At 38.2% G+C, this 14,203-nt stretch overlaps 1 protein-coding gene across 2 annotated transcripts in view; it reads right to left on the reverse strand.

The window, feature by feature from the left end:
* The window catches only part of LOC126191555 (serine/threonine-protein phosphatase 1 regulatory subunit 10-like), a 110,354-nt gene that overhangs the window by 30,086 nt on the left and 66,065 nt on the right, over positions 1 to 14,203 (reverse strand). For both annotated transcript variants that reach the window (XM_049932468.1, XM_049932467.1), the window contains 3 exons: positions 14,027 to 14,113; positions 6,686 to 6,873; positions 3,511 to 5,028 (listed from right to left, as the gene is read on the reverse strand). In XM_049932468.1, coding sequence (XP_049788425.1) covers positions 3,511 to 5,028; positions 6,686 to 6,873; positions 14,027 to 14,113 — 1,793 coding nt within the window. The remainder of the gene's footprint in view (positions 1 to 3,510; positions 5,029 to 6,685; positions 6,874 to 14,026; positions 14,114 to 14,203) is intronic.

Here is a 14,203-nt window from a genome sequence, read left to right on the forward strand (position 1 = left end):
CATTAATTCAGCAGATGTCCCGAAGCAGTTCATAGTAGCCATTCAGTGGAGAATCCTATCCTCCCTTTTTCTCTTTCATCTGCTTGATGCTGTGCCAAAATGCCACAGACGTCAGTCTTTAACTGAATAACAATTTAACATCAGCATATCCTACATGGCTTCACTCCTGTGTTACTACACAGGATAACACAAAATTCAATAAACATGAAAACCCAACAGCTGTGATATGTCTCATTCACAAATGAATTTAATAAACCCGTGTAATAACAACCAGCCACAGTATGATACAAGATGTGATATTAAAATCGCCTGAACGTCACCTTTTCACTGACAGTTACTTCCCAACTGAAACTGTACTTAAAGGATAACTATAGTCAAGATGCTATTACTACACTATGATTCAAGTTAAGGTAATGCCCACTTGTAATCTGGAAATCTGATCATCAAATAAAGGCCCCAAAAAAATCATAATCTTTCCACAGTTTGCAACTGCATAAATGGCAGTTATGACAGTAATATGAGATACCGTTTAAAGAGAAAATCAGCACACACCACATAAGGCTTCTGGAGATTAGACATATATTTGCAGAACTTCACAGGCTATGTACACACACACACACACACACACACACACACACACACACACACACACACACACACACACACACACAAAATATGTCCAAAATATTATGACCAAGTACCTAATTGCAAGGTGGCCCACCTTCAGAACACAATGCATGTCCAGATGTACCATGTCTTTACATACAAGTCATGTTATTCCCATAACTTATGGTCTGGTGGTTTATAGACGAGGAACTGGTATAAAATAGATTCACTGATTTGTTCCTTCAGGTTCCAATCAGACAAATTTGAAGGCCTTGTGACATAACAGTCTGAGACATCACCACTGTTGAGGAAGACATCAAAGCATGAAGGGATGCAGATAGTCTGCAATAATGTTCACGTAGACTGCGGCTGTCAAGTCCAAGTGAATGTTCTACCAAGACATAATATTGGCCCCACACATTCAAGCAGATGTTTATCTGGATGACAGTGTTTCCAAGCATGACCATCAACATGGTCTAACAAGAAATGTGATTTAACCAACCACGTGACATTTCCAGTGATCCATGAGCCAATCTCTGTGATGCTGTGCCCACCACAATCATAACTGACTATGTCATTGGACCAAAATGGAAACATGTAGGGGCTGCCTACAGGGAGGTCCATTTTCAGCAATGTGCACTGAACAGGGTGCTCCAAAACACTTTTGCCTCTATCAGGATCGTACTCTCGCCAGATCTGTTACAGACCACCACCGTGCTGACTTATAGTGTGGTCAAGCGTGAAACCTCTGTTCTGTGACGAGGCAGGGACTTCAAGATTTCACCATCTTTCAATCACTTTTCATGGATGCTCACCAAAGGTCCTGGCCTACAGCAGACTAACTTTGCCATCTAAGAGTTATTTGCTGTCAGGTGTCTGGTCATAACAAAATGCTTTATGTCAAGGTCACTTGTCACAGGATTTCTCAATTTGTGACCTTAATCATCACTAGAATGATTCCAACATTTGTTTCCACTCCCCTAATATACTTTCCTTGCCGCGTCACATGCCCGCAATGCCAACAGTCAAGCATTCAGTCCCATGGTGGACCATGGTTGTACGTGATATGTTTCATGTTCCTGCCAGAGACTTTCAGTGAATTAGGCAAGAAAAGCAACCTCAGATTAGAAAAAGTAAGATGAAAAAAAAAACCACGCCACACTGTCATTTTGGGGTCATGGGCCTCTTGTAGGTGATATTCTTGAGTTTCTCTCCAACCAGTACCAGAAACTCTTCTTGTTTACTGGGCCATAATTGTGAAAATGTGCCTAACCAGGAAGGAGTGGGTAGGGGGACTTACAATAAATCATTTTCTTATCAGGTTCAAATGGCTCTGAGCACTATGGGACTCAACTGCAGTGGTCATCAGTCCCCTAGAACTTAGAACTACTTAAACCTAACTAACCTAAGGACATCACACACATCCATGCCCGAGGCAGGATTCGAACCTGCGACCGTAGCGGCCGCGCGGTTCCAGACTGTAGCGCCTAGAACCGTTCGGCCACCCCGGCCGGCTTCTTATCAGGAACACACTCCGTCAATCAAGTGCACAGCTTACATAATTCGTTGCTTTGTAAAACCATTATATTTTCTAAATTCGTGTATAATAAATGCTCAATGTTCTCCCAATCACACCATCGTGAACACCAAAAATGGCACATACACTGCTATTTGATGATTCAGTCCCCACCACAGTTCCCTCTCTCCACCAGAAGCTATACCCCTCCCAAACTGGGTTTTTTTCTTTTGCATCTTGCCTTAAAAGGTGCTTCAATAATGATTCATTAATGTAATGTACATATTTACACAGAATATTGTGAAAACAGATTTTACAGAAATTGATTCATAAATCTGATTCACTTCACCGACATCTCCAGCCAGCCACCCAGCTCTATACAAACAAATTTTGAACTTTGGAGTAGAAAAGCAGGAAACTGGAAAAAGAAATAAAGAGTACATAACAAGGACCAGCAAGACATCATTATGATGCGGGTGGTTGGCGGGCAGGCCTGGGGGGTGGGGGGGGGGGGCACGCACACAAACTGAGTTAATAGAAATAATGACTCTTGTTCCTTTTTAAAATCATGTGTCATAGATAACTAAATATGAAAAACTTGCACTGTTGCTCACATTTAAGAAAATGCATGATGATAAATAGTTCAATGGAATATAGGTATCACTTTAGACATTATGGGGCTAAAGAGGGTGGTGGGGGGACAAGGTTATAAAAGAAGTGTGCAACAGGACAGTATGCAGTCACATACAATGACTATGCAAGGTTAGGAAACTGTTGCATCCAATAAGAATGATCGGAGTCAATACAGTCAGCAACACCTACAAAAATGAAAATGACAAACAAGAAGTACGTACCAAATATAAGAAATTAATGGCAGCTTCTCCTTAGGAGCTCATTCTAACCTGCAGTGAAGTTAACATTAACAATTTTTTTTTAATTTTTATAGAAAAGATGTGAGACTGCAAACAAGTAACAGGAAAGCTGAATAATTACTACATATAACTTAGTGCTTTACTACTAAATATGACATGAATGTTTGTGGCAAGTGAAATAAGTTTGTCGGACTGACTATAACATGTGCACCTGCCTTTTGCAAGCAGTACTCTATCCTTGACCCATTCAGATGTGATTCATAGAGTGACACAAAACTTCTGCCTGTCACTTGTTCCACTACATACTTTCCTATAAAAATAACTGAATGGCAATGGAAATAACATAAGTGAAACATGTCATGATTGTACATGACCAAGGAAAAATTGTGTTCCTTGATAAGCATAAACAAAAACCAATGAATTCATTGTTCTTTCTCAGACAGATCATTATTCGCCAATTATTTCCAAGGAACACGGAAACATTTTCAAATTTTTGTGCTACTCTCTCATACTTACGTTTAGGTCTAGGAGGAATCAGTTTAATAGCGCCAGATTTTTCAGTCTTCTTACTTTCTCCAGAAGTAACATCTGTTAATGCTGGTTTCAATTTCTTTTCTGGGGGACCTATTTCCTTCACAGGTGAAGGTCTTTTTAAGACTGGAAACTTAACAGGTCTTTTATCTAATGTTACAGGTTTTTTTAAAGGACGAGGTGGAGGGGGTTTAACTTCCTCTTCTAACCCAGTGGAACGAAATTTGGAATTATAAGTCTTAACAGTTTTGGGTCGAGATGCATCACCAGTTGGCTTTCGTACCTCTATGGAAATTGACAGCTTTTTTTGTTTTATTTCTGGTGGTTTTTTAACTTCACTCATTACAGGTTTTACCTCTGGCTGTGCTTGGCTATCATCAGTATGAACTTTCTTAGGAATTTTCCCAAGTTTACTTATCGATGGTGGGATGAGTTTGGCCAATGCAGCATTATCTTTTTCAAGCTGATCTTTGTCTGTTTCAGTCTTCTTCTCCTGAAGTTTAACCTCTTTCACTTTCTCTCTATCCCCTCCTTTCAATCTTTCTTTCTCCCCTTCTTTCGATCTTCCTTTCTCCCCTTCTTTTTCCACCTCATTTAACTTTTCTTTTTCTTTTTCCTTCCCTTTCTCTTTGTTTTTGTTCTTTAATTTTTCCTTATTTTTGTCCTTATTAATTACTTTCGTCTTTTCTTTGACAAATTCAGCTGATTTTATGTTCTTCTTTTCAGGGGTTTTGACAGTATTTGGCGGCCCTTTCACATCTTTCACTTTTTTCTGGGATTCTTTTATCCCTTTCAATGTTACACTACTATTCTCAGATTTATCTAGTTTTTTCTTTGATTTTGTTACAGGAGCCTTTAATTCAACTGTAAGTTTGGTTTCAACATTTTCAACATCCTTATTCACCAGATCAGATGACTCAGTGACTGCCGTTGCCGCTGAGTCACATTTCTGGACATTGGTCGTGTCAATTATCACTGTTTCTGGGGTCTCTGCATTTACCTTTTTTGGTCTGTCTGCACTTGTAACTTTTGCTAAAACCTGTTTACCATCACGTATCGTTATTTTGTACACTGGCAACTGCCCCATTGGAACATTCCAAGTAGTGTCTTCTCCCGAGTCTTCTGATGTACCTGTTTCTTCTGTCTGTGTGGCATTCAACACTTTCTCTTCTTTTTCCTCCTCTTTAACACTTTCTATATGCACTTCAGGCTTTTTTTCTTCCCCTACCAACTTCACATCAGATGGTGTTACTTTCACATCTGTATCTTCTTTTTTTACTTGCAATTCTGATTTATCTTCACATTCCTTTTTTATTACTTTTACAGGTGTAACATCCGATGGCTCACTCTGTACTTCTGCAGTACTAACTGAATTCTCCTTACTGTCATGAGCAATTAATTGTGGCTCTGATGATTTGATAATGTTTGCATTTAATTCTACACTTTCTCCTTTGACAATCCGAAGCCATTGTTCCACCAGCTTGCTTGCTAGGAGTCTGACACCTGTAAACAAACAAACTACCTTTAATATAAGTAACTATACACAAATATTACAATGAAAGCCTGCAAACAATCACTATGTTTGTTGACATAATATACAAAGTGTTGCTTTAAGAGTCGCCAGGCACATTCTATTTGGTGTTTTGGCAGATATTTGCAATTCTGTTTTTCTAGCAAGTAGCTAGAGTCAGCCTGAATAAATAACACTCATCATGTCTTTCACGCAATGCCCAGTGTCGAGTGAAAGCACCAGTTTGTTTCCCCATTACAGACAAAATGATTTTTAAAGCAAGGATTTTATGTGGTCTCTCAATAGAACAGCCCCAAATTAGTCTAAAGAGATATTTGTTTTTTCAAATACAGTACTGCTTGGTCACTGCTGGAGTAATGGTTATTCCTTGAGTTTTACAGTACCTGTTAATACATAATGATAAAACAAATATTGCACTGGATTAATCTGGGGCAACTCCACTGAACTGGTACGTAAAATTTCACTTTAAAAATAATTTTGTTTGTACTGGGAAACACACCAGTAATTTCTGATGACACAGGGCACCACAAAACTTAATGAGCTGCATTTGTTTCGACCAACTCCAGCTATACATTGCAGAGCAAAATTGCAGTTACCTGCCAAAACATCAGAGAATGCATCTGATGACTTTTAGGAGGGGCACCCTGTATAACAGTTACACAAAAGTAACATGTTAGAATACAAAAGCCAAGTTGCCGGATCCCACAGACACTAAACATAATTTATCTGATGCAGAGACAGCTGTTCTACTATCAAGAATAATTGAGTGTGTGTGAACACTGCAAACCATTTCACCTCTTCCCCTTCAAAAACTGTGACTAATATGAATAATTATAGTTGGAGACCTCACTTGCAATGAGCTGAGAACACAATGCCACTACCTAGATTTGTGGTTTTTGTGTACAAATTGAAAAGTATTAATGTTAAGATACCAGAACTCTAATGGAAGTCTGATCAGTTTTCAGAAATGCCCCCTGTACTTTAACATCTGTGTAGTTCACAATGTTACCCGTCAAATTAGATAAGAAATTTATAACCACACTAATCAAGACAGAGGACAAGGCTGGAAGCCATACTCTAAAAGAGTAAACCACAACCACATCAGCTGCCAATAAAATAAACTGTGAACAAGTTAAAAATTGGAAATTCTGTCAAAGAGAAAGTATTTCACTAAACTGGGGGCAAAATTCAGTAATTTCAGTTTCCAATTATTGTTCTCAAAGCTCCCTTTAAACAGTTTAAGTATGAATCCTTATCAATGATAAATGAGCTGTTTTTCCAAGGTAACTTATTACAATTTTTTTTAAATAATTCATCTAACAACACTAATCACAACAATGCCCAAAGAGTAAACTCTCTTTCTAAAGGTCCATGCTGAATTTAATATGATTCAGGTAAGGTAGGAACAATAAAAAAGAGAAGCCAAGACAGATATTCATGAACACACCATACCGAGTGTATACACGCACAATCAAAGTGAAGGTGCGCGCATAATCAAAGTGAAGGTGCGCGCATAATCAAAGTGAAGGTGTAGGCTGATCACTTGGAACGGGTGGAATACAGGCAAGTATAATCAACTTTACGTACATAATCAAATATCAGTTTACTTTTTTGGCTCAAAGTACTCACTTTCAGAACTTCCATCTTTTGATAGGCCTTTAATTAATTTTGGACAATTGTTTGTTTTTAGTCTTTCCACATCAACAGGGCACATTAGTAGCAATTCTAGAAGCTCTTGTATCAATGGCCAATTTTTGACAACAATGGCATCTGATAACCATGTGTGAGTCAAATTCCAACCACCTGCTCCCATAAACCTGAAATAAACACGAAATAAAATCCTTGTTTTTCAATTACAATACCACGTATGATGTCATGTATCCATTATACAGTTTCAGTATTAGTGCTTATAATAGAGCAAGAGAATAGGTCTACATATACTGAAACTGCACCATCACTTCTTATGAAATGCCATTTTCTAATCTGTATCCATTAAATGCATGACTTCATAAATGGAAGACAGCTGTACACAGATTGATGTGTAACCTGCTAGAGTGAAAGAATGCAAATTCCCATACAGAAGTTACAGAGAACTGACTCAAACTATGTTTAAAGGTACCAAAAGTATGATGAATGTCTAGTGTGAAAAATGAAGACAGTAAAAATGAAATATGAATACCACATTTAAAAAAAATATTCTGAGATACTACTAGGAGGCTACTACCATATCAACATTTGACTTACACACAGATTCACAAAGGAGACATTAAAATAAAGGATTCAAGAGAATGTCGCAAGTTAAGTTCTTTGAGTTCTTACAAATAGTAAATTCAGTTGATGAAGCTTGATTCTATCTTCCTAGATTTCCAAAAGGGGTTCTACACAATAGCACTTAGTTGACTGATATGCGAGATACCACTGTGCAAGTACATTTTCAGGCAAACGTTAAGAAACAACTGAACTTTTTGTAGTATAACAAAAAGTTCAGGACAGTATAGGACAGTAAATGTTCAACAGAAAAAAAAACTAGAAACATTAGGTGCCATGTAATTAAGCTAACACGACCACAAATGTTCAACACCTGTAAAATATTTAAAAGTGTATGCCCAGCATTATCATATTGGTCACTGACATGCAGTTGCTTGTAGGAAAATGACATCACTATGAAGAAATGCAGAACTGTGACAGAATTCCATTTAGCAACAGCTATTTGAAAGTTGATAAACATTATGTAATACCCATAACAAAGAGAGACATACCAAAATTGACCAATTACAAAATTACCACTAAACTTTTGGAGCTCATCACATAGTTTAAGTACGAGAGTAATCCCAAAAGTAAGGTCTCCTATTTTTTTCTAAGTACATAGACCTGTTTATTTCTACAATGGTTTGCATCAGTTTACAGCTTGAACATTTAGCTATTATTTGACATAATCACCATTTCTGTCACTGCATTTTTGTAGATGCTGTGGCAGTTTTTGTATCTCCATGTCATACTAGCTCGCCGCCATGCTATTCAGAAAGTTATGAACCTCTTATTTCACCCCCGTCAGAGCTGAATCGCTTTCTGGCCAATGTTCTTTTAACCTAAGGAACAGGTGATAGTCACTGGCTGCCAAGTCAGGACTATAGGGTGGGTGGGTGGGTGATTATGTTCCACTGAAACTGTTGCAGGAGAGCAATGGTTTGCTGAGTGATGTGTGGGCGAGTGTTGTAATGGAGAATGTGTACGCCGTTGCTCAACATTCCTCTTCTCCTGTTCTGAATTGCCCGTTTGAGTTTTTTCAGTGACTCACAGTACCTGGCAGCGTTAATTGTGGTCACAGCGATTCAGCTCCGATGACGTGGTGAAAGAAGAGGTTCATAACTTTCTGAACAGCATGGTGGCAAGCTGGTATGACATGGGCATACAAAAACTGCCACAGCTTCTACAAAAAAATGCATCGACAGAAATGGTCATTATGTCGAAAAATGGCTAAATGTTCAAGCTGTAAATTGATTTAAACCATTGTAGAAATAAACAGGTCTATGTACTTAGAAAAAAATAGGAGACCTTACTTTTGGGATTACCCTCGTACTTAGGGGTGATACTAACAAGCAAAATGGAATGAGACAAGGAGGTAAAATTGGTAGTTGGTAAGGCAAATAAGAGCGTTACATTTCTTGGAAGGGTTTAAGGTAAGTAAACTGTGCCTACTAAGGCACTCTCGCATGTCCATATCAAGACAGCACATAGTGAACCACTTCAGAAGTGCACTGCTAGAATTGTGGCAAGTTGTTATAGCCCACATAGAAGTGCTGCTTTTATATAAACTACTAATACAGGCATGAAGTGCTCTACTTCAAGCACCAACAGTGGCTTGCTGATTATGTACATAGACACAGGTGTGAGGGTTCCAACAAATGTAGATGTGAGGGTTGCAACTGGATGCACATTTCCCACTCCCCCTGGGAACACAGTGTCATTTCACTCTAGCAATTCAGTTACCACACTTCACCACTACAACACTATCATAAATATGTACCATTCACAGGCATTTTCACATAATAGTGTATCAACAAGCGAACAGGTTACCAATAAATGTTGTTTGGCAAATATTGGCTTCTGCAAATGGCAAATTATTCTCATGGGTAACTCAATGTTACATCACATTGAGTACAGCTTGTCTGATAAATTTTGTTAATGTATACAATAAACACACCATGTCTGTCTATTGCCTTGCTGGCCAATGGTCAAAAGAAATTTACTAGGGTCAACTAAAAAGTAATGGCAACACTGCTGTAACATGAAGGACGTGTGTCAAATGGTGTGCACACTGGCTACAGCTGGAGTACTGCTGTGGGCAGCAATGGCTGTGTTCGAGTCAGTTGCAGTGTTTACTGTCCAAATGAGAGGCCAATTCAAGCATCCTTACAGTATATTATGGAAACATGAACAATGTGTGTGGACCAAGACTGAAGCAGCATGCGATCAGAGTGCACAACATTTTCAGAATGGAATGTGACAATACGTACACACACACACACACACACACACACACACACACACACACACTCACACTGATGCAGAGTGTGGTTTCAGTTATCTGAGACTGCAGACGTTTTGTGCACGTTGTGTGTGTGTGTGTGTGTGTGTGTGTGTGTGTGTGTGTGTGTGTGTACTGCTGACAAAGGCCTTAATGGCCGAAATCTATAATTGTGTGAACCTTTTTGTTGTGCCTATCACGACTCGGCATCTCCGCTATATGGTGAGTAGCAACTTTCCTTCTCTGGTATTGTTAGATTGCATCCTGGATTTTCCACCATTTGAATTCAACATTTTCTGGAATTGCACAAAGCATGTGGTGATGCAGCATTGTCATGTCATACAGTGGCCAGATGGGTGAAGTGTTTCTGGACGGCAGGGATGTCACTCAATATTGGCCTCATTAGGGACGACCCACCACCGCCCCCAAACAATATGTTAACCCAGCTCCTCCTCTTCCTCTTGGATGTAGATTGCCGATGGAATATGCGAGAGTTAGCTTCAGAGGTTTAGCTTTGTGTCACAAAACAGAGCTCCTTATTTTGCACGATATTCTTGGGTTCCGCAAACTGCAGCGCATTGGGTAGCACAAGCAATAACTGAGGTGGAAAAGGGGCATCATCACACAACTGCAGAGGAATTGTTCAACCACTACCCCATGGATGGTAAAGGCTTCCTTGGGAGGTTTTTCGCTAAGGACAAACCATGACTAACACAACAACCCAATGACTGGAAAAGCCCACAGAATGTGTACTGTGAACCAGCTGGTACCAAAGTGAAGGTTACTGTGGCTTACGATATCCATGGGTTAATCCTGCATCACAATGTACCACAGGGGCAGATAGTCACTGAAGCCTACTACTGCAATTTCTTGTGGTATCGATCAACGTCACCCCGCACTGAGAAGAAAGGAACGGCACCTTCTGGTACTGCACCCCGTCATCCTTTGTGCACAATATTACACAGCAAATCTCTTGCTAGTACTCCTGAATTTGTAGGAGTGGTAGATATTGGAACACTCACCGAATTCACCTGATATGAGCCCGTGGATTATGACCTGTTTGCCAAAATGAAAGAGAAGACATCATCGACGCCATGGGGCACTCCTTGTGAGAGACTGACAGGGATGAACATGCTGACAGTGTAACACCATCTTCCAACTGCGTGGGTGGAAGTGATCAAGATGCAGAGCAATTATATTCCGGGCATGTAATACGGCGAATGTCTGTCAAAAACCTGATATGAATTATAACAGTGTTGCCACTACTTTTTATCTAAACCATGTATTTTTTAAACAACTAGTTGATTATGAGCCAAAGATGAGAATGAACTTATTTCTCTTACTTCCTTTTTCTGAACCACAGTTTTTATGGTAATTTGGTCTCTTCAACAATTTTTATAGTTTAGGTGCCACAGCGATTGATATAAATCTTACAGCTGATACTTCTGTGCTGAACGGTAAGTTACACATTGCTACCTGATCAATACAATACAAATTCCTTATGTTTAATTACATTACAGTTCAATCAATTCGCTACTGTGTGTGTGTGTGTGTGTGTGTGTGTGTGTGTGTGTGTGTGTGTGTGTGTGTGTGTAGTAATTGTTTTGTCATTGTATTTTGACTTGTGACACTGATTCACGCAGCTAAAGAAGAGAAACAGTACTTTCTGAATATAGTCAACACAAACATACAATTTGTGAACAAAGTTATCAGTAAATGAGAGTGACAAAACTCTATGTGCTCTTCACAAAGTAGCCTAAGACGTACTGAAAACAGAACAGAAAATATAGATCTATAAACAAATATATCACCATGTAACTTACGATTACTCCTATCTGCAAATTTGTAACCACGTAGTGCACCAACATTCCTGAAGAGAATGAGATTTTCACTCTGCAGTGGAGTGTGTGCTGATATGAAACTTTCTGGCAGATTAAAACTGTGTTCCAGACCAAGACTCGAACTTGGGACCTTTGCCTTTCGCGGGCAAGTGCTCTACCATCCGAGTTACCCAAGCATGACTCACGCCCCATCCTCACTGCTTTACTTCCGCCAGTACCTCGTCTCCAACCTTCCAAACTTCACAGAAGCTCTCCTGCGAACCTTGCAGAACTAGCACTCCTGGAAGAAAGGATATTGTGGAGACTGACGGAAGTAAAGCTGTGAGGACAGGCGTGAGTCATGCTTGGGTAGCTCAGATGGTAGAGCACTTGCCCGCGAAAGGCGAAAGTCCGAAGTTTGAGTCTCGGCCTGGCACACAGTTTTAATCTGCCAGAAAGTAACATTTATGAAGTTTTAAGGACTTAGTAATTAACTTATTTACTCAGGCTCTACTGAAGTGCTGTGAAAACTTGGGACTGTTGCAAATACTTCGAAATCAACAAATACTGCAGCGAACCACTTCCCTCATTTTACTATTTATTATGAATGAATAAGGAAATAGGAAAAGTGATTCACTGCAATATTAATAGATTTCCAGCAATCAAAGGACGACGACTAAATAGAGAGAGAGAGAGAGAGAGAGAGAGAGAGACCGCATGGGAAGTTATTTCATAGTTTCAAGCAGTTGCTGTAATATACCCTTCCTTTATTTTTGTTTATGTTTATTATTCTCTTTATTTATAAACTAAGAAAATGCCTTTTATTGTCTATATTATTATTATTATTATTTTATTATTGCAGATAATTACAAAAAAGGAAGGAACAGACACTTTGGAATTAGTCCCTTGGTATATTCATAAATACATCTTTGGCCTCGATGTATTTTACACGTGCCATTATTAGGGAAGGAAAAAATCATTTCAGTGCTTTTTTGCTAATATCAGTGCTAATCTGATGACAGTATTTGTGCTTTTTTTTAAAAAAAAATTGGGTTATTTCTTGTTGATATAGGTGCTACTTTTGCCAAATTTGACGCTTTTTTGAAAAACCCAGTTTTTTGCCAAATTTGGTGTAATTTTTATTACTGATTTCACTGCTACATTTTACCAATTTTACTGTTATTCTTTTAACGATTTCCCCCTTTTTCCCCAGATTTTGCTGTTTACTCCAGTTTTTTTGCAGATGTTGCCGATTTCTGTCTTTTTTGGCAAATTCACTTCCTTTTATAATTTCAGTGTCATTTTTCCAAATTTTGGTGCTATTTTTGACATCACATCACAGTTACATGGGAAACAAAGTGTCAGTTTCAGAGTAAATAGGAAGTTCAGTCTTCATGCAATAAGAAGTGAAAATGCAGTTTCAATGTTAAATAACTATCAGTTATTATTGGTGAACTGCAATCCTCAGATTTATAACATTTTCATCGGGAAAAAATGACAAATTTTGGGATAATTCAGAAAAAATGTAGACTGTGTCATTTCTCCACAAATTCACAATTTCGGTTCATTGTTTTCGTGACAATTTTCTGTGCCTAACTATTACAAATGTTAGGTATTAAGTTATCTTTTCAGGAGAATTTTTAGTTTCTTTCTATCTAGATATATTTCACCATGTTTTGCTAATATCTCTGGTGGGACGTAACAATATTGACAATTTTAATTAACCAATAAACTGAACCAAATTTATCATACTACGGTATAAGATACTGGTGCTCCATCTGGAAGCAAATAATTGTAATTGTTGTGTGAAGAATTGTAATCACAATGACTGGAAGCATAACAGTCCTGATAAAGCAGACACCATGTGCCATGCCATCTATACACATCAATATAGTGTACTGGAAGTCCTTTCCATTTGTTATCAGTATTTTGTATAGAATCTAAGACTTTGTACCTTCCTATAAATTCCAAAAGTATAAACTATGTGACACCATCAGACTTGGCCCGGTCAGCCACCTTTTGATTTACACCTTACACAAAAACACAAATAGGTTTTTAAACCGACTTCTGTGTAATTTATCAGGGAAGATAAAAAAAGGCAAGAGGGTCCGCAAGTGACTCAGTCCAGCAGTTCACTTATCTTCCAAGTGCACCCTCTACCGAGGCAGGATTAACTGTTCTAATCAATAGTAATACAATTTTCGTTTGACATTTAATGTTCTATGCCAAACAGATAAATTACATTAATATTTGATGGGACAATTCCAGAGACAATTTAAGTATGCATGAGTATTAATAGACTGAATATAATCTGATGTGAATTCCACATAAGTTTTAACTCCTCAACCTATAAAGGCAATTTTAAACCAAAACTGAAAACAATTTTCTTGTCTCTCATTTAATTACCAACCTTTTTCCACTTTCACTTTACTGTAAAATGACACTAGTGTTATATTGTAACGCTTAACTTTTATGTTGTAAATTTAGAAACAAGGATATTTGTTTAGGATAAGTATGAAATGGACAACTAGTAATACAAAAAAATTCCTTAGAACAAAAGTAATGATAAGATAAACTAAGCAACAGTATGATCTATCAGGAGAAAGAAATCATGGTACTCACATTCCTAGGAGATCTGTTCTAGTAGATTTCAGTATCTGTATGTAAATACATTTACTGACTAATTTTTTGGAGAATTTTGTCATCAAACTGAAACAACAGAAAAGAAATCATCAGTATAGTAAGCATTACCAAGGTTTTATAGTGACCTAACAGCAGCTATCAGCTTGGTCTGCAGCA

The sequence above is a fragment of the Schistocerca cancellata genome, chromosome 6 (genome assembly GCF_023864275.1).
Source record: "Schistocerca cancellata isolate TAMUIC-IGC-003103 chromosome 6, iqSchCanc2.1, whole genome shotgun sequence".
NCBI classification, from domain to species: domain Eukaryota; kingdom Metazoa; phylum Arthropoda; class Insecta; order Orthoptera; family Acrididae; genus Schistocerca; species Schistocerca cancellata.